This window comes from Protopterus annectens, chromosome 13.part0, assembly GCF_019279795.1.
Source record: "Protopterus annectens isolate FY-2018-M chromosome 13.part0, PAN1.0, whole genome shotgun sequence".
In the NCBI taxonomy this organism is placed as follows: domain Eukaryota; kingdom Metazoa; phylum Chordata; order Ceratodontiformes; family Protopteridae; genus Protopterus; species Protopterus annectens.
This window is the reverse complement of record NC_056747.1, coordinates 454,497,197-454,523,636: the sequence shown is the minus strand read 5'-3', so window position 1 is coordinate 454,523,636 and position 26,440 is coordinate 454,497,197. Positions and strand designations below refer to the sequence as shown.

General features: G+C 37.9%; 1 protein-coding gene across 1 annotated transcript in view; it reads left to right on the top strand.

Annotated features, from left to right (window-relative positions):
- Positions 1 to 2,033: 2,033 nt before the first annotated feature.
- The window catches only part of CCHR13.PART0H19orf71 (chromosome chr13.part0 C19orf71 homolog), a 54,373-nt gene continuing 29,966 nt past the window's right edge, over positions 2,034 to 26,440 (top strand). Inside the window, exons 1-2 of the mRNA XM_044054096.1 lie at positions 2,034 to 2,180; positions 10,121 to 10,317. Coding sequence (XP_043910031.1) covers positions 2,107 to 2,180; positions 10,121 to 10,317 — 271 coding nt within the window. The 5' untranslated portion in view covers positions 2,034 to 2,106. The remainder of the gene's footprint in view (positions 2,181 to 10,120; positions 10,318 to 26,440) is intronic.

Below are 26,440 nucleotides of genomic sequence, written 5' to 3'. Positions count from 1 at the left end.
AGTCAGAGTTTACAGATAAGTACCCAGATGAAGAACCTTTTTTATACTTCTGTATTATTTTTATAACGTTGGATATTTTAGATGTAAGGTACCACATTTAACTGTATTGGATGTAGAAGACAAATTCCATACAGGAATTTTCACAATCTGTGTTGTCTTTGTCTGTGTCTAAGCACAAGGAACAACAGCAGGCAATCTGTTTGCCTTGGTACCATGGTACTAAATTAAGGCTAACTAGTGCACAGTTAGTGCAGATAACCCCTTACTGTCCCAAAACAGTCTAATCCCACTGTTGCTCAGTATGTTTCTGGACAAGAGAATTCCTTGAATCCTGTCAGCATACAGGCATGCAGTATTTCATCTTGGCTACTCAATCTCATCCTGACAAGCTTGCCCTTGAAGACAGAGAAGCAGCTAATTTACTTTTGTTAGTAGATCACTGAAATGCTTCATTACTTTACAAAGCATGCAAAGAAAACTTGATTTGACAAGCTGAACAAATCTTGCTAGTAAGCTAATATGGCTACAAGTATGCATTGTTTTGCTAGACATGTATTATGCAAATATGCCAGCTCCATCAGGGAAAAGTTTACTATACCTGCAATCAAAACCAGTCTTCATATATTTTCTCTGCCTGAGACAAAGGTGATGTATAAATCCTTCCATCATGTCAACAACCCACATGCAGAAAAGTGAGCCTTTTTCAACATGCTGCTTTAATAGCTGCACTGTAATGCTAATGTCTCCCCATATTAAGTGACTGTCTCTTGCAGATATGAAACAACTGTGGTGGGGAAAATCTCTTCCTGATAGCAGCTATTTCAGTCTCTGCTATCTTCTTGTCATTTGGTAGAATCACATTATGCTGAATCACAAAATAAATAAAAAAAATGAAAATTAATTAAAGTGGTTGAAACCTTGTTTAAACAATTGCTCATCTGGTTAAAACATATTTAAGTCAGGTGTGCCATACTAATACATGTTCTATAAAACACTTGTAGAAAAACAGAATATATTAATAACTTAAGTGTTTGCAGGGGACTATGATAGCTGCTCTCCCAATGGGGTCTGTCCCATACCCCCAGCCTCTAGTCATATTAAGTTCGAGTTCACACTACATTGGAGGTATACACAAATGTGAATTTAGTGGCTAAATAAATGCTCATAATACTCCAAAGTATTGTGACCTTGTAGATATTGTGTGTGTGTGTGTGTGTGTGTGTGTGTGTGTGTGTGTGTGTGTGTGTGTGTGTGTGTGTGTGTGTGTGTGTGTGTATAGAGATAGACAGATAGATTGATAGAACTATAGATACAGATATATATATACAAAAGCAGTGGTGTCCAGTGAACTAAATGAGGTTTCAAGCATTTTAATTTACTTTGTCATGATCCAGCGAAATGTAATTCTAGTAAACAATGCCATTCCGGATGGGCACAGCGATGCTCATATTTCTATATTCATAGGTTCATAGTTCATAGGTAGTTACGAGGCTAATGACTCCATGGGGACTTTGTTAAGCCTAGCCATGCTTCCCAAGGTGAAAATCAAACTGTGTACTTCGTGTCTGTCAAGCAAACACCTTAACCATTATGCCAACCCCAACTAATAGATCAATATACAACACTGACACGTGCTTATTTAATGTTTATATACATACTGACACCTAGAGTACGATTGTCCATACAAAGCTGAGAACATCATCACAGGTGCATTTTACACAGTTTTAGGCGATACCTTTCAAAGCTTCAAGTTTTGTGCATGAGAACTGGCTGTACTATTTAGCAATTTTTCTACTGCTAAATATTTTAATTTGCTTGCTGGTATAGTACAAATTCATATCTAAACAGCTATCTAAAATGCTGCACATTTTCTTGCATACAAATCTGATTCACATGTGATAGATAATTCACATTTCTGCTATAAAATGTGTTGTCTTCCTTGCTACCTGGTTGCTAAGGAAGCTGTTCTTGTTTGTTTTTGACAACACTGAACATGGCCATGTGACTTCCTTAAACATTCCAGGTTGCACAAGTCATAAAATAGCATTCACATTGTGAACCGAGACCACAAGTTATATCTGGTGTTTAAAACGATTTTCAGGGAAAATGGCTTCAGAAACAGAACAAGCCTGTGTTTCTTGCAGAAGCTTGGATGTGAGTTTTCCACGCCCTATTAATCAGTAAGTTTGTTTTTGTTTTTTGTAAGCTGTAGCAGTTACATTTATCCAGAATTCTGTTCACTGATACATATGTCTGTTTGTTGGTGGTAAATCTTGAAAAGCTGCAGACAGCAGCATCATAGAATGAAATGGTACACTAGTGTCCATATTTTAAAATGCTTGTCAGTTTCCTGTGATAGAAATAAACAGTAATTAAATTATTGATAAAGAATGTGCATTTTATAATAAGAATCCTCTGTCTTGCTGATGACAAAGTAGTTAAACAGAATACTGTGTTTATTTTTTATCTCTCTTTTTTTGAAGACTCCTTTCCAGAATTACATTGTGCTGGTGCCTTGGGTAGTAATGTGTATAACTGTACTAACAGTTTAGCCCCAGGTTTGTGTCAGCTGGAAAATGATGTTACCCTACAGACTTAAAGGTTTTAAAGCTTTGTCTCTACTGTGGCAGCTGTAACACAATGTAATGTTAGTGAGTTAACCATTTGCATGCTTTTTATATAAAATACCACAAGTGTTGGTTGATAGTAGTTACCAGGTATAACTTGTGTATTTCGTCTTTGTGATTAGCTCCTACGTCTGCCCCGGGTGTTATAAGGGCTGTGTTTTTCTCATGCAACCTAACTAATATAACCATACTCCTGGGCTGAGCGATATTTTACTTGAGGGCCTCACCAGATGCGCAGTAGCAAGCCCCGCCCAAAACCCATCCCCGTGAAATGTCATTCATGAATATGCATTCCATCCGAATGTACTATCGGATGACAAAAAAAGAAAACAAGCGCACTGATGTGTAATATAACACTAAATAAAACTGTAAAATGTAATTCCCAATATTACAATACTACATTTTCTACTTATCTTATCAAACGGCGATATCTGTTGAATTACAAAACTTGTAAAACAAAAGTTTTCAGCTTGCATGCTGTTCTTGCACCCATTAGCTAGGAAAATCTTGCAGTCTAGGGTATTTAAATTTAAATGAGAAGCTTCTTTGTGGAGAAGAAAGGCGTGTTTTGTGAAAATAGTTTCTTAAAATTATTTTTACAGGTAAGTACTAGGTAGCTGCCATTGTGGGACACTTTATGCCTAGTTAATTCCCTTTTCAAAGTCAAACACTATACCTTGTGTTTGTGAAGTAAATACTTCAACCGTAATACCAACCCTGAGAATTGGCAACTTATATAGACAGCAATATAATAGTTCTCTAGCATAAGTTTAAAGCGTTACCTGCACATTTTGTAAATATTCACGCCCCTCTTGTTTCAAAAATGGCAAGTTTGTGCAGCGTAATTGATTATTTTATTGCTTATCCAGTTTCTTGGATGTTATCCCAAAGACTTCATTGCTTGGTGCTTCCAATTCCAGTGACCACCAAACAGCCCCTAAAACTTGTTTGTGTCTTTCGGCTTTTCCCGGTTAGGGGTCGCCACAGCGGAACTCCGGTCCGCTAATGATTGGCAGTAGAGTTTTATGTGCTGGCTTGCCAGGCCTAACACACAACCTTCAACGAAGGAACGCCCATTCACGCATGTCGCCACACATAAGACGCTCTAACTGAGAATCGAACAGGCAACGTCTAATTGTGAGGCGACAATGCTACTGCAGCACCACCACCGCAGTACACCAAAAAGCCCCTAAAACTAAATTATAAAAATTAAAAGAAACATAAAGTGAATATTTCTAGCGACATCCAGCCGGATGGGCAAACGGCAAAAAGCAGCAAAAAAATATTTCATATTTTATCCATCTAGTGCTACCATTTGCCCATCTTGCTGGATGTTGTTTGAAATATTCACTTTATGTTTCTGCTTCTGTCATCTACAGTAAGGGTTTATAGTGCATTAACCTTTTGTGTTTTGGGAGTAGTATGTACATTTAATTTACGTTAATATTCTCACATCATGTATGCACGCGCGATTATTTGAAGGCTGATTACATATGCAGACCGGGTTGCCACTCAATTCGTGACACGCCCACTTCAGCGTGAAAAGAACTGGTGAGGCCCTCAAGTAAAATATTGCCCTGGGCTGCACCATTTATCAGGAAAGGGAACCAAGCTAGGTGAGTCCTCATCTTGATGTTTCAATCAGCGTAACCAGTAAATAAAACATATCTTTGAAGTGTTGGACCATCCTTTGATGTTTTATCAACCTGCAGAAGTACATTGGGGTATGATACACTAAAGAGCTTTAAATATTACTCCTGCAACAGATCCGCAGTTTCAAAGCTGCTCAACAGCTTTTCTTGTGACAGTTCCATACCTTTGGTGTCACCCAAGGCTTATTTTTGGGACCCTTCCTACTTTCACTGCACACACGTTACCTTACTTTGCAGTACTCTCATGTACATTATGCCAGTGAGCTAGTATTGTTCAGACCAGCGTGTACTACTTCTGATGATAATGGAGACCATTGGACCATGACAATGTTTTTTGTAGCTATCAGAATGTTATGGCAGTTGTGTAACATCTAGGAGCTGCTGTATATTGTCTCCTGCTGAGTTCACCTTTTTGTAAATCATAACTTATATCCAGCATTACTAGCGGAAATGAGCTATCAAACCATACCTGTCAACTTCTTTGCTCGGTACTTTTTATTATTTGTTGCCCAATAGTAGTGAATATTCTATTATAGTCGTAATAATATCTTTGGAAATCACTATCCCCTTTGATATCCCGATCTAGTTTAGTGATTTCCTAAGTTAGATCGTCAATAAATCTGGGTAGATGAATGAGAATATGATTCAATTAATAATTTGGTGTATGAGTTTAGTTACTAAAATAGTGCATACACATGTAGAATAAGTTTTTGAGTTCTGAGTAAAAATTTTATAAAAAGTTTTATAATAATTGTTTTAAAATAATGTTTATATATATAAGATATTTTATGTATTAACTAAAATTTTAATATATGTAGGGTAGTAATATATATTGGTCTCTAAATATACTTATACTAGTCGGCTCTGTGGTGGGGTTTATTGTAGGTTGTATGTGTTTTTAATTAAATGTTTAAATTGATGTAATTACTACTAATTAACTAATCTTATTAATTAACTAATGTGTATTTAAGGAGTGACCTATGTGTTGTTGTTTGTCTGAAGAAGTATGGGTATTGTCCCAGACGAAAAGCCCTTCACATTAAATCTTTGAGCGTTCGAGTGCATCCAGCAGTTTTTGTTTTATTTGGTTTGTTTTAGTGCTTTACTTTTGTCAGTTTGGTTGTGATAACTGAGAACACTGAACTATGTTCTGGTCCAGTGTTCTTTATTATTGCCCTATTTCTACTACTGTTCAAAAAATCTGCAACTATTTTTTGCTATGGAACTCATTCACAAAGAAAAAAACAAGCAATCAATGAACACACATAGAACTCAGTCTGTACTATTCTGAACTAAGCAGAGGCTTCTAAATTTTGGACTTCTTCCCTGATCCATTCAGCTAAAAAGCTACCCAATATCCCTTGTTTTAAATGCCTCAGGCTCTGGTAGGATTCTTTGCTGTCTTTTAATACCTGTACTGATTCAATCTTTAATATAAGCCCTTGCTCAGCATACAACTGCTTTCAAGGCTACTCAGCTCTTAAATCCTGAATTTTGCTCTTAATTTATGAAAATGTGTTGTCTCTAGGCATATGTCCAGCAGCAATGCCCCCCAACAATATGTGCTGCCCTAAAACCAGCCTTAGTTAAGTCTTTAGAGTTATATTTCTGTCTAGTTGGATAGATTATTATTTCTGTCCTTATCTAAGGTTAATTGGCTCCAATTAATTGTGAGATTCATTTTTTGCCACCTTTATTTGTAAACTTTCCTCCTTTCTAGAAAAGAATTCCAAAAGGAAAGAAACTCAAAATAATGACTGCCCCAAACTCAAGATTTTGCTGGGGAGTAAGCCCACTCCTGCACCTCACCTGTTGGGGACTTCACCCCCACATCCTCTGCTAATTATATATACCAACTCTGAGATTGCACGGCAACATGGAAATGGCAAATTCCCACTCCCCACTGTTAAACAATCTCCAACAAAGTTACACACACAAGCAGAAGCAAATGAGTATTCAATCACTTCTGCCAGATTATATGGCATGTTTCCGTTCTGCACAGCTTATAAACAAAGGGACTGTGTCTACATCTAGGGATGTCATTGTTTCCCTTAATTCAGCCCTCATTAGGCCAGCCACTGGATATAATACCCTCTTTGGCATGTATCTGTCCAGAGAGATGCAACAACTGGAATGCCCACAGAGATACCTTACCTGTGTTATATGGACCAACTCAAAGCCTTGTCATTATACTCAGTATTGTACAGACTACTAAGAGGTGACCTGTGTCTGACATACAAGGCATCCTCCAACTGATTACTATGGATTTATTGCACATTTATACTTTCTAATAAAGTTAATACTCTCTCCACATACTTCTCACTTCTTTTGACGATGGCATGCGTTCTGTTACTTTACCACTTTAACTTTACATTGATGTCCACTCAAAGGCATTTTCTCTACCTGGATCTGCTATTTATAACTCCTTGCTTCCTTACATTGGAAAAAATGATTTTGCCATGTTCGGGAGAATTTGTCATTTGCACTTGTCTGCTCATTTCCTTTTTAAATGTCCAAGGAATACAGGCTCATTTCATATTTCCTGTCAGTTCTCATTCTCCAAACTACCAAAGTTATGGTCTTACTTTTCCTTTATATGTGTTGATTTTTTAACATCTATTTTGCCTTAAACATATCTAATGCTGAAAGCTTAAAACAATTCTTGTTTTATGTATAGTATCAGCTTCTGTTTACTGTCTAAATTGAGTATATTTTTCATTCACATATTCTTGACTCTGTGAATATTGTGACTGGGTTTGATTTCTATAATGAGAGAAAAGCATACTTTGACAATTTAATTTACCCCATTACTGAGTAAAAATCCCAGTAAGAGTGAAAGGGAAGGTCTACAAAAGGGTGGTGAGACCAGCTATGTTATATGGGTTGGAGACAGTGGCACTGACAAAAAGGCAGGAGTTAAAGCTGGATGTGGCAGAGTTAAAGATGTTAAGATTTGCACTGGGTATGACGAGGGTGGACAGGATTAGGAATAAGTATATTAGAGGGTCAGCCCAGGTTGGAAGGTTTGGAGACAAAGCCAGAGAGGCATGATTACGTTGGTTTGGACATGTGCTGAGGAGGGATGCTGAGTATATTGGGAAAAAGATGCTAAGGATGAAGCTACCAGGTAACAGGAAAAGAGGAAGGCCTAAGATAAGGTTTATGGATGTGGTAAGAGAGGACATGCAGGTGGTTGGTGTGACAGAGCAAGATGCAGAGGACAAGAAGAAATGGAAATAGATGATCCGCTGTGGCGACCCCTAATGGGAACAGCCAAAAGAAGATGATGATTGAGTAAAAATAAATAAGTTAATTAACCTCCATTTTGCTGTTGAATGTGCAGCTCTTACTGAACTAAGGGGTGACCTTCTGAGCTGTACTAGTTACAATGAAGCCTACTGAAGTCTAGGACTTTTGTTCAGCCTCAGTAAGATTATAGTGCTTTATAAAACTGCATAAGACTTTGTAAATGACCATCCACAATTTGCCATTGAGTGATGGACTGTGGAGAGAGCTGAACATTTTACTTCATCACTATTTGCCTCTTCTTGACAGCAAATCTGAGACATTAATACAGGATCAAATGTGCTATTGCTTCCTTTGACATAACTAGCTCCTGCCTACAGAATAACACTGACATATAGGTATGTTGCTCAATTATCTCTCCAGCTTTTCTACATGAATATGAAATCTGTGCAACTTGTTAACCTCATTCTGAAGAACTGCTAATGATGACTCGGGAAGATCCTCTGCATCAAGTGAAAGGACTTCCACACTTACCTTATTGTCTTACTTTGGACAGTTTTACTGGCACTGATCTGCAGTGGGTATAAAGATATTCTTAAGCTTTGCAAAGCCACTCATAATAGATAGCCCAGAAGTATACCCCATCCTTCATGCATGTGCTCTAGTCCTTCTTAGGTGTGATCACTTTGCAGCCTCCCTGACAATCTGAGCACCTTAATCTCCCTATGTTACCCAGACGTTCACTTCATTCTTCATGCATATGATCTGGTCCTTCTCTGGTCTAATTGCTTTGCAGCCTCCCTGAGTACCTGAGCTCTGTAATATCCATAGGTAACCCAGAACTACTTGTCATCATTCATGCACATGATCTGGTCCTTCTTAGGTCTGATCATCCTCCAGCCTCCCTGCGTACCTGAGCTCGGTAATATCCATAGGTAACCCAGAACTACTTGTCATCATTCATGCACATGATCTGGTCCTTCTTAGGTCTGATCATCCTCCAGCCTCCCTGAGTACCTGAGCTCCATAATATCCATAGGTAACCCAGAACTACTTGTCATCATTCATGCACATGATCTGATCCTTCTTAGGTCTGATCATCTTCCAGCCTCCCTGAGTACCTGAGCTCCGTAATATCCATAGGTAACCCAGAACTACTTGTCATCATTCATGCACATGATCTGGTCCTTCTTAGGTCTGATCCTCCTCCAGCCTCCCTGAGTACCTGAGCTCCGTAATATCCATAGGTAACCCAGAACTACTTGTCATCATTCATGCACATGATCTGATCCTTCTTAGGTCTGATCATCCTCCAGCCTCCCTGAGCACCTAAGTACAGTACTCACTAAAAGCTTAGCTTTGCTTAATGACTAACTTCAGCAGAAGTGGCTTGTAATAAATGTAAATAGTAAGTAAGTAAGTAAACAAATAAATAAACAAACAAACAAATAAATGTAACAGATGCTTTTCAGCACATGCCCTAAACTGCAGGTTGAAGTCTCACATAGACAGTAGTATCCCCCTTTGAGGATGTCACTAGGAATGACCTGCATGTCAAATACTTTGGGATAAGGCCAGATCCCACCTTATCCTTCTATTTCCACATAGAATAAATTCAAAACAAAATGTTTGTCCTGCTGGACTGCAGTATTTTCTACCGAGGCCCGATCTGCCTTTAGAAAAGAGGATTTCAACCCAATACCTCACTATCCCTCCTTGTATTAACCTGATTGTTCATTTTCTAGCACCTGAAGACTTTAAACACTTTAAAATGAATATAGAATATGGCTGTTATAGTTTGCTTTGTTTTAATTTCCAGCACCTCAATATTTTTAAAACAATGTGCAGATTTATTCAGATTTCTCCTACCAGGAGCATCACTTTTCCACTTTCTTTAGGAACAGAATGTTTTGACTGAAAGAGCCCATCTCTGGACTTTTACACTGATTGACAAACTGTTATATATCAAGCACTGCCTTATTCTGGTCTGTCTTCTGTCTCAACCAACAAAGGTTCCTGAACTCATGTTCATTAAACAAATCAGCAAATAAATAAAGATGTCACACAAAGATACATTAGAGACCTTGTGCTATCATTGTGTGAGTAACCCTGGCTGGCACTCTGAGCTGTATTTCTTAGGGAGTTGCATGAGTTGACAACTGCGACCATCTAGTGGTAGTTTCTTGCCATGTATCTTTTTACTGCTGTATAACACCACTGTTACTTCTGAGAATGGTTCAGTTTTGGTTGTCGCATTAATCCAGTTAGCGAACAAATACCTAAATATAAATTAAAAATCACTTTTTAATGGTGTGCTATTTCTTTTCCTTTCTTCACCAACCAGTATTTGGTAGTGAAATAAAGAATGTTTATTGCTATGTTGATGTTTCCATATGTGCAAACCTGAGATTTTGTTCTGCAATTGTATCACTTTGTTCTTGCATTTTAGGATGTAATGTATAATTGCAAATATATAGGTCTGCCTGTTGTTTTGTTTTAGGATACAGAAGACATTAAGTTTCCAAAGATACTTCAAATAATCTGCTGTGTATCTATTTTATCAAGACTGTTCTTCTGTTTTTCCTTCTCTTTCAGAGGCCATCCCCCATCGTTGCTGACTTCTGGTGAAGCCCCTGTTATTACACATGCTGTTCAGTACAAAAGAGTCCCCACTGGAGCTGATTGGGCCCGGCAGGTTTGGTATACTGGGATGACCAACAGCTGGCCTACAGAAGCATATAAGACATGGCTGCATTATTACCAGCAAAGGGAAGAGGAGAATTTGCCAAAAGGTAATACCCAAAGACCTTTTGTTTATGCTGATCTGTGTTTACCTGCAGATATAAGGTCATCTGTGAGTTTAATAAATTGTCTGGCAAGCAGAGCGGACATTTTTAAAAGCAAATATCTTACAGGTGTGTAACCCTGTTGCCCCCATTCTGTAAAGTATCCTTTCTGCCTATCTCCCTCTGGAGTCTTTGCTATAGTTACTGTTAAGTGTTTGACGTCAACATACTCATAACCACATTAATTACTAGTTTTATTTTTTTCTGCTTCCTACTTTCCTTCAAACATCATTTGTCAACAGACATTTATCACTCCCTGCCTTATTTCAATGATTGCTCTCCCCCCCCCACATTGTTCCTTTCCTGTGATCCCCGATAGATTAATTTGCCGGGTGACTTTGGCCCTGATTTTTTTGGGAGAGATCTCCATTAAAGTCTAGGGAGTAGGCCATCGGTGAGCATTCCAGTAATGGTAGCCACCATCAGAGTTATGGATAGCGATGATTAGTAGCCACCATCCATGATATGGACAAACAGTATTCCTAGTGAGGAACACATAGTACAAAGACATCAGTGTGCTCAGTGCACACAATCATCTAGTGAGTAGGGGACACCTTTCATGTTCCTTTCTGCCTTCTTGCATGTACTGTGCCTGCAAGACCCCAATACTGCATTAGTATTTTTAATTTGCAAAGAAAAGCCCTTTTGGATCAATGTTTTGCTATCCGATATTTTTGTATTTTGATATAAGATATAACATATTTATCAAATTACTGACAATACTGGCATCTTGTGTGGTAAAATTTTATATCTGAGCAACTTTGAGGATAACGGTTTGATGGCATAAAATTTTTATTTATTGTTATTCTGCCTACATCATCATTTCTAAGTAACAAGTCATTTAAATTACTTCACTTGTAGCTTTAGTAGTCACCATACTGTAAGCAACATAAGTTATAGACTAAAATGGCTGCTATGGCATTGTACATGTCATAATATTTAACACAAAATGTCTTCAAAACAGTTTTATGTATAGTGGCAAAGAAAGAAAGAATTAAAAATAATTTCATTCCTTTAGCTGTAAATCAAAACAAAACCAAAGCAGAAAACCCTTTACATCTGATATTAGAAATCTGCCCAAACTATCATTCTTCTTAAATACACTCTTCAGACAACTGACTGAATTCTGTTGATAAATTTTCCTCTTAGATCTATAATTATTTCTCTTACTTCAAAAACTTGTATTGCCTTTTCTTTTTTTCATGATTAATTTTGTAAATATTTACTAGTATTTATAATTAATTGGCACCCTCCAATAACTGATAATTTGTTTGTTTGGCTACTAAAACTACTTCTGGCATGTTTTTGTACACTGCTTACTCTGCTTAATATTATGACTCTTACGTGTTTTAAAACGTTTAACTGTCTTTGTAACATTTTATAAGTTTTACTGCATCTGGCCTACGTTGTGGCTGAAAAGGGACTACAGATTATTGCAATTACCAAGTTAACAAACAGTAAATAAATATATAAGGAACCATTAGAGCAGAAGTTCTTCGACATACAAACAGTTCTAAAATGAGTGCTATTTCCTGTGCATAAGCCTATACATTTTTGGCAATGAGTGAAAAAAGGCAGGAAAACCTTTTCTGCATTCCTTAAAAAACAAATCTGAATAATGATAAAACAAAATAGAAAAGCAAGAATGATTGTCGAAGAAGTTAGCAAAGTGGCATTGAACTGAGAGGGGTGGTGACAGCTGAAATGACATCCCAGCACCATGTAGAAATTAAGAAAAAGGGGGTTGATTATGATGAGAGCAAGCTAATGTGAGGACAAAAACTGTGGACTTTTCCTTCATTCCTTCTCATTTGGTCTCTAGAATTCACTTTATCTAATTCAGAATTATGGGGAGAACAAGACTCAACTTGTACTCAGGGTGCACAAGGCAGAGAAACTAATTCTGGATATGATTACAGTCTATTACAGGATGCACACACTTACACACATATTCGGCATACTCACCTATATGTAAATTGGAGGATCACAAATTCATCTTTTGTATGTTTTTTGGGTATGAGAAGAAATCTGGAGGACCCAGTAAAAATCAACATGGACACTGGGAAACCATACAGATTTCACATAGCTATGCACATGTCCTGTAGATTTTTCTGTAAATGGACAAGAAATCACCCAGAAAATCAAATTTACAACTTTTTTAAACAAACAAGTATGAAACATTTTAATACAAAAACAAATATCAGAACAATATGTGTGCAAAAGTTGTTCAGCTTCCAAATAATTACAGAATGAGAATTCTTTAACTGAAAATAAAGCATAAAAGACTCATATATAGCATCTGTGCATGTGCATGCATACATGTGTGTGTGCGTGCATGTAAATGCCACTTCTGTACATAGGTACCTGTGCACATTCTTCCTATGGATCCCTGCCTGCAGTAGCCCTAGCTATATGGGTTATATCTTGCTTAAGATGTAACAGCCGTCAAGCTTCTAAAGCTTCAGAACTCCTCTCATATGCCCAAACCACTAGTGAGCTTGAGCTGAGCTCACTATAAATTCAAGCCCTTCAGAACGTTCCTGCTGCTGAGAAGAGTGCTCTGCTGAAGGCTTTGAAGATTGACAGTTGGCTAACACTATTCCATTACTGGGAGGACAAGTTCAATGGGGGGGGGGGGGTATCCACATTACTTTTTTACTTGTGAAAAGTTACTTTTCCTGAAAATAAATAGTGCTTATAAGTTAGGAAAAATATTTTTGACTGTGACATGACTTCTATGCACTTTTAAATGTTGCTTATTTTTTTACATTTGTAAAGCTATTTAGAATTACTTTTTTCTGTGGAGAAACTGTTTATTTTACATTTTGCGGACAGCTGCATAGCGTGCTTTCTACTGTGTTTTTTGGGAAAAGTTACATTTTAACTGTTTTCTGGTTTTACCGAGTATTGCTGCTAAGCTTCCCCTCACCAGGAAACAAGCACCATTTTTAGTCTGACCATGGAACAAAGTACTGATCTCTCAGTCAGGCATTCTAACAGCCATAAAAATTCAAAAGATTGTTAAACAGCCTTTGCCACTACAGCATGCTGGCAATTTGCCTCAGTCACAGGTGGGTGACTCTACTGTAGCCAAAGCTGGTTCCTCAGACCACTCATCTTTTTCTTCAGATGTCTCTGAAGGAGTCTATGCAGCCACCATTGTCCAGGGGTTAGCTACTTTCCCCTGAGGCTGTTGGGGTCTCCTCAGTGGGCAAGGGAGACATCCTTGTCTGTCATGGGAGAAGTGGCATGGAAAGTGCCGCTGCTTAGTTAGAATGTTGTGCCCAACCTTGGAGAATTTCCTGCTGGCAATACTGGGTCTGTTTTTCTACAATTTCCTGTCAAAATGAGACAGAAAAACTAAACATTTATCTTTTCCTATGTCAGTTGCTCTAAACAGGAGTCATTTATTGGGATTGGCTCAGTGTCTTTTGCAGGTTCTTGACCCTTCTTGTAAGGTAGTTTCTAGTAAAAGAAAAAGGGATTCCTCTTTACCTGATGATGTTCAAGAAATGGTGTCTGTGGTGGGGGAATGTGAAGGAACCGATGCATTTCTTCTCCTTTAATTTCTGATTCAGATTCTTAGGAGTGTGGTATATGATTCTCCCTATGAAGGATTCTCTTTTTCTGAGACTGTTTCATGGATAAAGCAATGTTTTTAATGGGAGAATACTGAGATTTCTCAGTCCCCAAGAAAATATTATGATTTGCTACAACTGAAATTTCCAGAACCTTCACCCATCCCTCCAGTTCTGTCAGTCTTGAAGGATGTTTTTGTCACAGCCACTGGTTTCACTGGCAGTCAGCCTGCTGCCCATGAAAAGGCAAATAGATTGTATACCATTTCTCTGTCTTTCAAGGTTTTATACACCAATCCCAGACCTGATCCACTAGCTATAGCTTTAGTAAGTCCATCTTCTGAAAACATTTTGTTAATTCTAATACTTCTTCTACTTCTGGTAAGGATGGAAAAACTTTTATTAGGTTTGGGGGAAAACGTCTATGCTTTTGCAACTTTGATTTTTAGAATTCTAAACTGTTAGACTCACATGTTGACATTTATCCTGACTAACTATGAAAGTATGGGGAATGTTTTGGCATGAGTTTCCTCTTGCAATGAAAAATCTGCATTGTGTAGTTTAGTTTCTTCCATTTCTCAAGTGGTACTCATTGTTTAAAATGTGTTTATGACTCTGTAGATACTACTTCCAGGGCTGCTGCCATTGGTGCTATTTTAAAAGGTTTGCTTGGCTGCATTCTCAGGACCTCCCAGAAGATGTGAAAAAATGCAGTTTAGAATTCTCCCTTGGACTGAGATTTAGTTTATGGACCATGTTATGATAGAGTCAATCTGATTCAGGGAATCTCTCAGATTTTTTCAGCTCTCCTTCTCTAACTTCTGCAAGGGATTCTGTGTAGGGTTGCCACCTTTTAAGTGGACCAAAATGGGACATAGGGGTGTGGCCAATATGACACTGGCCACACTCCCTACCATAGCATCACCACAGCAGTTAAGGGTACCACTAAACATGTTCCCATCCCACAAAAATAGGGACATATTTTAAATATTACTCTTATAAACTTAGAAAGCTGCTTGAGTAACAAGGTTTGTGTTATACATTTTCTGAAGGATCTGAAGTCTGAAACTCAAATGTATGTTATTATTTATTGATTTCAGTCCTCAGCATAGCTCTCAACCAATCAGGGACAAATCTCAACATAATCAGGGACACGTTTAAAATATTAGTTCTGTTAACTTGAGGCATCAACAGAATAAGACAATGTGAATTAATATACATTAATGTACATTTCCTGAAGTATAATAAGTCTTGCTGATTAACTGCACAATCAGGTCCCTGCAGACCAGGGAGAGAATGGAGAAGAGGAAGGCAGCCTCTTTTTTGACTAGAGGACAATACAATTATTTCAGCTTCATTGGAGAGGAATGTATGATTTCACAGCCCAGTGGCCTCTCTACTCTCACATCTCCAAAAATACTGCCCGGGAGAGGGAGAGGGAGAGGCAAGGTAAAAAATTCCCAACCAATTTTCTAAGCATCAGTACCTGTTGGATGTTCTCCTGATAGAGATCTTGAAGTTTACTGCAAAATTATACAGTCATGGCAAACACCTTTAAAAGTGAAATACACCTATTCCAATGAGTCCAGTGTCCAGGACGACCTGATGAATAAATAATATAGTTACTAAAAAATGCATTAACAATGTATCACTTAATGCAGGAGTTAAACATCTCGGGCATTATTTTAGAAAACCAAAATGTTAATTGCACAATTTTTGCAAGTATGTGAGCACTCTTTAAAAAAAAGAAATTGTCTGTTAGAGGTTGAAATTTGTAAAACATCTTATATTATTGTTTATAAGTGTGTGACTCATTGTACAAACCATGCAAAGGTTGTTTAAAAAATACACAGCGTTTTGTATGGTGCTTAACTTATTTGCTACTTGTCAAAAATATATGAGGTTCGCATTTCTGGTACAGGTTACAGCCATAACAATTTTGCAACTATGCTATGAAGTTTGCTTGCCTCCACCGATAATGTCCTGGCCAACTGCTGTGTCTTTTGCATGCATAACAAATGTGTAAGAATTCTGTGCAGACGGCATCGCAAGTACAAAACGTAAACAAGAAAAGTCAATATTATATGAAAAAAATACAGCCTCCACCAGCCATGTGACAAAAAGTATCGATCACCTTGAAATTGTATTCAGTCATTAGTAAATCCTACTGATGAAGAGAATTATTTCCTCTCGTATATACAGAGTAAAGATGGGATGACAAACATACACAATTCTGACTACTGGAAATAGTGTAATGATTACACAGCGAACTGCGATCACACACACACACACACACACACACACACACACACACACACACACGCACACGCACACGCACACACACACACACACACACACACACACACACACACACACACACACACACACACACCTTGGGTGGTCACTAGATGAAACTAAACACATGCAATTCAGTAAAGTGCCCTTAGCCTTCCAAGAACATTAAAAAAAAATAAACTAGTCAGTGAGCAGATTTTGTGTGGTCATGCCAGTTTGATTACAAATGGTGAAAGTGAGAAATGTGCTAAAATCCCTTAAATAGTATATGATGTTGCATAATTTCTTTGTAGAGCTCAGTTGAAATTTTAGAGGAGCACTGCAACTTCCATCATTTTTTTTTTGCAACACTTTGGGGGCCACTGTGTGGTTCACACATAACTGTGTGCGAGTTAGTGTTAGCACCTGTAACAAACAGCTCCACAGCATTTTCTTTTTGTTTTTTAGTTTGACACTGGGGATCTTGTATTCAGCCAGGAAGAGCTCTACAAAGATTATATTTGTAGGGCTCTTCCTCACTGAATCCCCACTCCCTTCACAAGCTGCAGCCAATTGCTGTACGAGTTACAAAACCCAGACCTAACAGCGAACAGCTCTGCCCGCAGGTCCAGGTTTTGTCATCTTTGGTGATGCAACCAAATTGCCGAGGAAAAAACGCAAGTGTATGCAGTTTTTCCACGGCAATTTGGTGTTGAAAAGCGGGACTTTTAAAGTCCCACTGTTTTACAGAGCAGGCAGCGGGATGAGGTTGCTCAACCCATGAGTGTTCCGCTGATAACGGGACAGATGGCAACCTTAATTCTGTGCTGTCTTGCCTAATTTTAGCAAAAAAAAAATAAAAAATCAGTGTCAGCATAATGCTGGTAAACAGACATTTAAAGACTAATGACAAGGAGGTTCCAAATAGAAATGAACTTCCCAGAAAAAAAGGTTGGTCAGTCAGATATGTCAGAATGACTACATGAGGGACCTTGTCCCCCCTTCCTACCCTTGCAGTCTCTTATCCCTTCCAGAAAATCTGAATCTCCATTTCTGTCTTTGGCAACAGATTGTTTCAGACAAATGGGTTACCTTTTGTTGGGGCTAAAACCAGACCAAGGCCATTACCCTTGCATCCCAATAACCCTGTCCATTTCCACCCCCTTTCCCACCAAAGTTCTGCCTGTTTTGTGAAGTCATGGTGACATCAGCTGATGGAAGCGCCCTCGTTTTCCATTCCTGATGCCTGCTTTCTGCCAATTTACTATGTTTTTCTGTAAAAAAGTATAGTAAATCCGCTGATTTTACAAACTCGGATAGTATAGTCTGTTTCCTTTCTTGAAGCAGAATACTGGAGTTTGTACAGTGTTTTCCAGACTACCAGACAATCGGTTTGATTTCTGGATAAACCGGGGAAAAAATGGATAGGTGGCAACCCTAGCTCAATCCTGGTAGGGGCACTGGTGCCAGGACTGGAAAAAAATGACAGTGTAGAATCCTCAAGACATGGAAACATTCCTTCAATGGGGTTAGGCCAGGCCTGGGGGAGGATGCCCTCCCCAATTGTAGAAGGAAGTAGCAGGCCACAAAAATCACAAACACCGACAGGCCAAAAAAAGCCATAAAGATGATAGAGTGGTCTATTGAGGATTAAGAAAGAAATTATGTATTGCTACTATTATGCAACTATATTAAGCCCAGAATTTCCAGACAGAAGATATACAAAAATATTAAGAGGAGAAATTAGAGGAAAGAAAAAAGCTTCCACAAGAAAAGCTATCAAATTTGTGTTCATTAATACAACAGATTAATAAGAAACATTATATATACCAAGAAGCCTTAGACTGTTTGGAAAAAGAAGTGACAGAGGAAGTGCGAAAACATAAAGAACAAAATCTAGAGACTTTTGAATGGTATAAAAAAATATGGACATTGGAAGGAAAGAGAGATCTGAAATGGTGCAATATTTATGCAAAGGAGAAAGTGAAATTAATCAACATAAAAAAGGCAGCCCCAAACATATTCAAAGAGAAATACAGGCAAAGGCATCCTGATATGGAAAATTTCACAATAAAAAAAATTAAGATCACAAAGAGGGAATGTAAAACAGAAGATTTGTAAAGTAGAAGTTAAAAAATAAAAGTAGAAGTTATGGAATACTTGTGAAGGGAAGAATTTAGTGTAGAAAGTCTAACATAGGTTACATCACAGTATGATGGAACGAGTCCCCAAAGTAAGGAGAAACAGGAGACATCTGAAGAAATATGGACATGGGAAATAAAAAGAGATTTAATATGGTGCAATATTTATGTAAAGGAGAAAGCAAAACTAATCAATACAAAAAGAGCAACACCAAAGATATCTGAAGAGAAATATAAGCAAAGGAATGCCGAACATGGAAAATTTTACAATACAAAAAATAAGAAAACAAAGAAGAAATGTAGAAAAGAGGATTAGTAATATAGAAGTTAAAGAAATAGAAACTGCCATTATGGATTACCTGTGAACTGAAGGATTTAGTGTAGAAAATGTAACTCAGATAACATCACAGCAGGATAAAGCAATGGATCCCTAAATTAAGGAGAAACCAATGGAGCAGGAAACATCTGATCAGTTGCCATATGAAGATACAAACCAGGAGTCCAAAAATATCGACAGAAATAAGCCACAGCCCAAACCACAATGGAGAAAAAAAATGACACTGAATGTGCAGTTGCTGCATCTAGCCATGCCACAAGAACTTAAACAGGACCACTACTATGAGGTGAAACCAAGCACAGCTTAGCTGCATGAAATAAAAGGCTGCCCAGGAAACTACTATTGTCAACAATGCAGTATTACACCAAATTTTGAGAAGTAGTTATAAATAACACAACTGGCCAACAATAAAAAACAAAAAATAAAGGTTTTATTCAAATCTAAGCACTTTTGTCTCTCTCCATAAAACGAGACTTCATCAAAGTTAAAAAAGGAAGCAACATGACATCACCTCCTATAAAACTTCCATCTAATGGAACATACTACTTCTTAAAGGTATAGTCACAGATAAACCATTTCAAACATACAATAATGTGGTACAATCAAATGATGCCTGTTGAACTTATGCATAAATACACCAAAATAAGAAACTTAAAATAATACAATATATACAAAAAATATGTAATTACTATGTATAAAATGCAAACATAAAAATAAGAATATTCTCAAATAGCTAAAGACTTCAGCTTTAAAATAGGCATGATTGAAATCATATAATTTAGTCCAAAGGGGCCAGCTGCATTTAATTTGATCTGCAAAGAAAATTCCCTGACTTCCAACCAGATTTTCCATGGCCCTTCTCTAAAATCCTCTCTGACCACTTCAAGTTCAAAAAACTTAAAATGATGGTCTCCATACATGTGGATATGTTTCCATAAAGCATTGGTCTGAAGCTGTTTTTTAATTGCATAAAGTTGTTCATGAATGCAATCTTTTCAGGCCCTTTCAGTTTTCCCTACATAAAACATGAAACATTCTTGGCAGATGGCTACATAAACTAAGCCCTGTGTCTGACAATTAATATTGTGTCTAGCACTCACTGCGCCTACCCCTTTGATGTCCACATCAATTCCTTCCAAAACATAATGACAATACAAACACCTTCCACGTTTGTTTGTACCCATTTTTTATGTTGAAAATTGATGTCTGCAGCTCCCCATAATCTTTCCATATAATTCTTAATACACCAGTATTTCTTGAAAATAATAAGGGGACACTTCCTAACACCTCCTGATTAATCAATCCCATTACAAAAACTTTCTAATTATTTGTAATAATCTGTAAAATACTGTCAACATCACCATTATAATTGAGTTTAAAACCTTTGGTGTAATTAACATTAGGTATCTTATTACAATTGTTAACTAATACTTCTACATTACCTAACAGTGGAGAAAACAATCCAACAGCTCTTTTCTTCCCCAAAAATGCTGGAAAGGAACCCAGTTGGATAACCCCTTCTGTTTTTCTTTTTCCATTTGTTTACTTATTCTTAGAAATAGTGGGTTTAATGAAAGGAATGTTCACTGAATATTTTAGATGAATAGTCAATAATATATCTATTTTATATACACGTGTGTGTGTGTGTGTGTGTGTGTGTGTGTATTCCATGACTTTAGTTGATTATTAATTTGGTTGAAAGGACTTATGTTGTGTTTGTTTTGTTGACTGAGGGTTTCCACTGAATATTGCTTTAGTTGACTATTGTTCTCAATATGAGCATTTCCCTTTTTCATAATTGTGTGACCTTGGAGTTAGTATATAAGCAGTAGTGTCGGGGGGTTAACACCCCTTGCAAATACGTATTTTCTAGTTTATCAGTAATGCTCTATGTTTGCAGGTACAAACAGAGTGTGCATTTGCAGACTGAACAAGATTGTGGTAATGCACCTTCTGAATAGTCTGCCCACAAGGTTGCTAAAAGGCAGCAAAAAACCTTATTTACAAGAAGATTTGTGAGAAACCCAGTGCAATTAGCCCATTGGCAGTTACAAATGTCTTTCTAGAGCAGTATAATTAGCAGAAAGTCCCATTTATTAGAACGCATGGAAGTGGTTGCTGTGCAGAGCAGCACAGGCAGCACTGTGACTCATTAATAAGATGTTTGACTCAGGGCTCCAAGGACTGCAGGTCAATCCTGAATTCCAGTTATTGTCTGGTGTAGAGTTTGCTGGATGATTGACTATAATACATTTCATATATAACCTGCACTTAACCCCAAACCTACACCTTACCTGAGAAAACCCCTTCCTGTAACATTACCACTACTCACAACATTTCAGACACAGAACACAAACAATGGTAGCCTGACAGACAGACACTTGCACGCTCATAACATGTCTGTCACCTAACTTAAGCCCTACTCTAGCTCAGATATTTGCACAACACTCTTATTAACTATCTCCTTACCTAACCCTCAAATACTCGCACATCACATTCTCAACCCACTAAAGTCAAATCCACACAAACTCTGAAATTCCATGCATTCAGTGAAATGCATATATCACCATCTTACCGCACTCTGCAAATGTTCAACTAAATGAATATTTGATCAAGCACATTACCCAATTACACTCATTCATGTGTTCTAACCCTAACCTCTGTCTCTAACTCTGCACATTATGTTACTAAAAAACCTTTCCCTACCAGTACCACTACCAAGCTGACACTTCATCTTGGTTTTGTAGTTGGGGTATATGTTATAAGGTATTTTTAGTCGGATGGAATTATTAGATATTTTTTGGTCCTTGGACTTTGTCAATGCAAATGCACTGGAACAGCTAGTCAGCACACCCACAAGAGGCTCAAATGTCCTGGACATAGTACTCATTAACATGGGAGAGCATTGCACCCGCCATGTGATGTCCTTCCTGGTAAGATCAGACCATAAATAAGTCTTGTTTGATGTAATTATAAGAGCAGATACCCCGTCAAGCTCTAAAATGCTTAAGAATTTTTCAAAGACAAATTACCTCCTACTAAGTGATGGTATAAGAAATTTCAATGCCCCTTCGAATGCAGATAACATGGACTGCTTTGCAAAGGAATACACCAATGCCCTGTATAACCACTTAAGCAGTTGTAGGGAATCCGCTGTACCTGACTGGATTAAAACCAGTTCTTTTCAAAAAAAAAGCCACAGTGGTAGGCCCCTGATATAAACAGGGTATACAACAAGAGAAAGAAAGTAATGTCCAAGAACAAGAGGGAAATGCTTCAGCAGAGAAGAAATCCTTCTCTAGCTTGAACAAACAAATTAGAGATCTTGTCAAGTCCTCCAAAGCTAATTACAAAATAAAATCAGTCTCCCTAGCTAAGGATAATCATAAAACATTCTTTAACTACATCTGAAATCTAAAAGGGAATACACAGCTATGCACTGAATTGGTTGTGGATGGCACCACCCATACTCAACCAAAGGTAATAGTCAACCTGCTAGCTGACAGATTTGGAACAAACTTCACCCACCATCTCCTTCAGTCATCCCTCAAAGTATACCTGCCACCATTCCTCAGCCTATTATATCAAGAGAGCAGGTCATATTGGCACTCTCCAAGGACAAAAACATAGTATCAATGGGACCAGACAACATTCCAGGTTGCCTTTTAAACAACATGACCTAGCAGATCCACTTGGTTCCCTGTTTAACCACAGTCCACAAACTGGCTATATTCCAGTGGAATGGAGGACAGCAACAGTAATCCCTCTGATACAAAGGGGAATCATCTACCAACCCTAGGAATTTAGGACCATAAGTTTGACTAGCCTCTTCTGCAAGGCCATAGAAAGAATCATTATGGACCTTACTAACAAGGACATAGATTATCTCCAGACTCTAGACGCAACCCAGTTTGGGTTTGCTAAAGGTAGAGCATGCCTGTTAAACATAGTTGACTCCTTCAAAAAAGTCACCAAGGCCTTGGAAGAGGGAAAGACAGTGCATACTACCTATCTTGACCTAGCCAAGGCATTTGACACAATCCCCTACTCAGGTATTATAGAAAAACTCTCCCATTTGGGAATTAACCCCTACATTACCAAATGGGTAGCCAATTGGCTCACCAACAGGACACATGCTGTCAAAGTGGGTGACTTCACCTGTAGTAAAAGATCTGTCACCAGTAGCATACCACAGGGATCTGTTACTGTTCGGAATTTATTTCTCAGAAGTCCAGGCAAACTTGGATGGCCTGTTGCTGACCAAGTTTGCTGACAGTTGCAAATTGGGAGCAATCACTGAGTCCCCCAACAATGTTACTATATGGCATACTGGGTTAATGCAGACAAATGATTGGTGCCAAAGCACGGGTTAAAGCTAAATGAAAAAAAAAATGTATTATTATTCCCTTTGAAAAAGCTGACATCCCTGCTAATTACATTATAGACAGCACCCCGTAATTGTAGACCCAGTGGTATGTGATCTGGGTACTCAGGCTGATAACAATCTGAACTTTGATCATCACATATTCACAGTAGTAAGGAAATCCTTTTATGTGGCACATCTTATAAGTAAAAGCATTCCATCTAAATCTAAAGATGATATAATTCCATTATACTCAGCCTCGTCAGACCAGTAATTGAGTACAATGCTCCCTTTTGCATGTACCTCACCAGACACTTGCAACAAGAAATTTCAGGGTACACAAAACAAGTCTTATGCGGAAAGACAGAAAGCACTGTCAGTCTCTGACCTGCCCCTGATGGAAATGTTATACATTCATAAATCAAACTGCACAAGAGTCACTCGCTGCAGAGATCTTAACCTAGCCTCTGATATGAACAATTTATGCTGGAGAGATTGATACATTTCCCAGTCACTTCTCTGGAACAAGCTTCCAATTCATGTGAAATAGAGCGCCTTCTTGACCTTCTTCAAATGCAACCTAGATCAATGGATGGGTGGTTGCAAATTCACACCTGGGGTGGTGCTTATGTCTCTCCTGGACAGAGGAAGTTGGTATTAACTACCATAGACCCCCTACCTCCGTGAACTTCGCTCACCTAACTTCTGACAACTGGGGCAACTCAGGATAAATATAGCTAGGCTTCTAAGGGATCTAGGGTCATTAGCCTAGTAACCTGCTATGAATCTATACTATGAGTTTTCAGTGTTTTGTGCTTTCATTGTTTATTTTAGATATTTCAATGTTTGATATTTTGAGTTGTAGAAAAAAAAAAAAAATATATATATATATATATATATATATATATCTATATTATTTATTTATTTATTTATTTTTTATTTTACATTTGTTGACCTGGCTGGTCCAACTGGATTTATGTCCATTTTCAGTGGAGGCCCGGGGAGAAAAGCTCCACACATTAGAATAGAAAAAAAAACAAAATACAAATTCATAGGTACATTACCATGATTTGGCAAGTACAAATAGTACATTACATTACATCAAAGCCTATTAGTAAGGGATAAAAGACAATAAGGACAATGTCAAGTACATATTAGTAAATTACATTTTTAGCTTCTGAGTAATTAAGAAACACAATCTTACTTGCAAATTGGGTATAGATATGCTGACAATAATATATGAGGTATGTGAAATAGGTCAATATTACACTAAAAGAGTTAACACACTATATTGTTAGTAAAAGATCATTGAGTTAAAGTGGATGAGGAGATTAGTGTCTAGTGACAAGGGAGTTAGTCTGGGTTAACACAGAGACACAGCCATTGTGATTTAAGGTATGGCTTGAGTTTGGTTTTAAATAAGGTAGTTGAGGGTAGAGAGGTTAGGTCATTTGGGAGGCAGTTCCAGATTTTGCCCACTGTGTTAGAGAACAGAGAGTCTCCAGCTAGATTATTGGTTTTACTTGTGTTTACCAGTATTTTATTAGATGAGCGCAGGGTCTTCAGGTTAAAGTAGGGGGAGATTAAGCTAGTAAGTATAGGAGTATTTGTAGGATGATGCAGTATCTTATGGGCAATAGTTAGTTGGCTGAACAGAATAAGATTTGACAATTCTAACCATCCTAGTTGATTCAGATTATTGCAATGATGGGTTCTATAGGTGGAACTAGTTGCAAATCTAGCAATGTTATTGTATGAATTGGCTAGCTTGTTCATATTGCTTTTGCATAGTCTTGTGTAGATAGGGCAAGCATATAGTAGGGTTGAGATTAAGTGGGTACGGGCAATGGTGGTCCTGGCTAGTGGAGTTAGAAATGGTTTGATCCTGTAGAGGGAACCTAGTTTCTTGTTTACTGTTTTTATAGTGTTGTTAATGTGGGGTTCAAATGTGAGGTTGTTATCAATTAGTACTCCAAGTAGTTTTGTGGTTGAATCAGGAGTAATTATAGTACCATTGCTAGATGTAACAATGAAATGCAGTAGAGTGGCTCTGTGTGTGGGAGTAAATAGTAGCATTTTTGTTTTGTTTGGGTTGAGGATGAGACAGCGGTGAAGAAGCCAGTTTTCAACTGTGCTAAACACATCTTGGGTTAGGGATTGAAGTTGTGATAGAGAAGAGGCTGAACATATGAGTGTTGAATCATCTGCATATTGGATACAGGTAGCTTGAGGTAATACAGAGTGTAGGTTATTAGTAAAAATAGAAAAGAGGAGAGGACCCAATATAGAGCCTTGAGGAACGCCAAGGGTAATTGGGAGATGGGAAGATAGGTTATTCTCCCATAATACAGCCTGTTGCCTGTTATTTAAATAAGACTGGAACCATTGTATGGCAAGTGAATCCAGTGAGAAGTTTCTTAGTGTGTTTATGAGTAGTTGGTGATTAACCATGTCAAAGGCTTTTGAAAGATCAATGAAGAGGGCTGAGGATAGAGTATTATTATTACGATATTTATTAATGCAGTCAGTGAAGGATAAGAGAGCAGAAGAGGTGCTATGAAATGGTCTGAAACCATGTTTGCAGGTAGCCAGTAGGTTGTTTTCTAGTAAGCGGTTTAATAGTTGTTTGTGAATGCACTTCTCCATGATTTTTGCTAGTGGGGATAGAATTGCTATAGGCCTGTAGTTAGAAAGCTCTTTGGAATTCCCACCTTTGTGCAGGGGGATGATATGTGAGATTTTCCAGATTGATGGAATAGTACCTTCTGAAATAGTTCTGTAAATGAGAATGGATATGGGGTAGTCTATGGCTTTGGAGGTTTTTTGTAGGTATTCTGCAGGTAGTAGATCTGCAGCAGTTGTTGTGGGTTTGAGTTTCTGAATGAGGGTGCAGATAAGGGATGTTGGAACTGGTTTGACTTGAAATAATGGGGGGTTGTTAGGGATGGAGTTAGCAGCAGATGTAGTGTCAGGAGATAACTGTTTGGCTAAAGATTGAATGGTGTCTGTGAAGAAAGTGTTAAAGGAATTGGCAATTTGGATAGGGCTGTTGAGATTGGAACTTGAGGGGGTGGGAGTAATAGTGTGACCTGGGTGCAATAGTTTATTTATGCCGGACCAGAATTTTTGAGGTTTATTTTGGTGGGTTTGTTGGAGCTGGCAGTAAAAGTTTCTTTTATCTGACAATATTGCTTTTTTAGTTTCATTTCTTAGTTGTCGGAACTTAATTTGATCTGTTGGGTTTTTGGATGTACGCCAGATAGCCCAGAGTTTGTTTCTCTGGAGGATTTTTTGTTTGGTAGTTTTGGAGAGCCAGGGGGCTGGTTTGGCCCTAGTTTGTATTGTTCGTGTTGGGGCATGACAATCCAGTATGGTT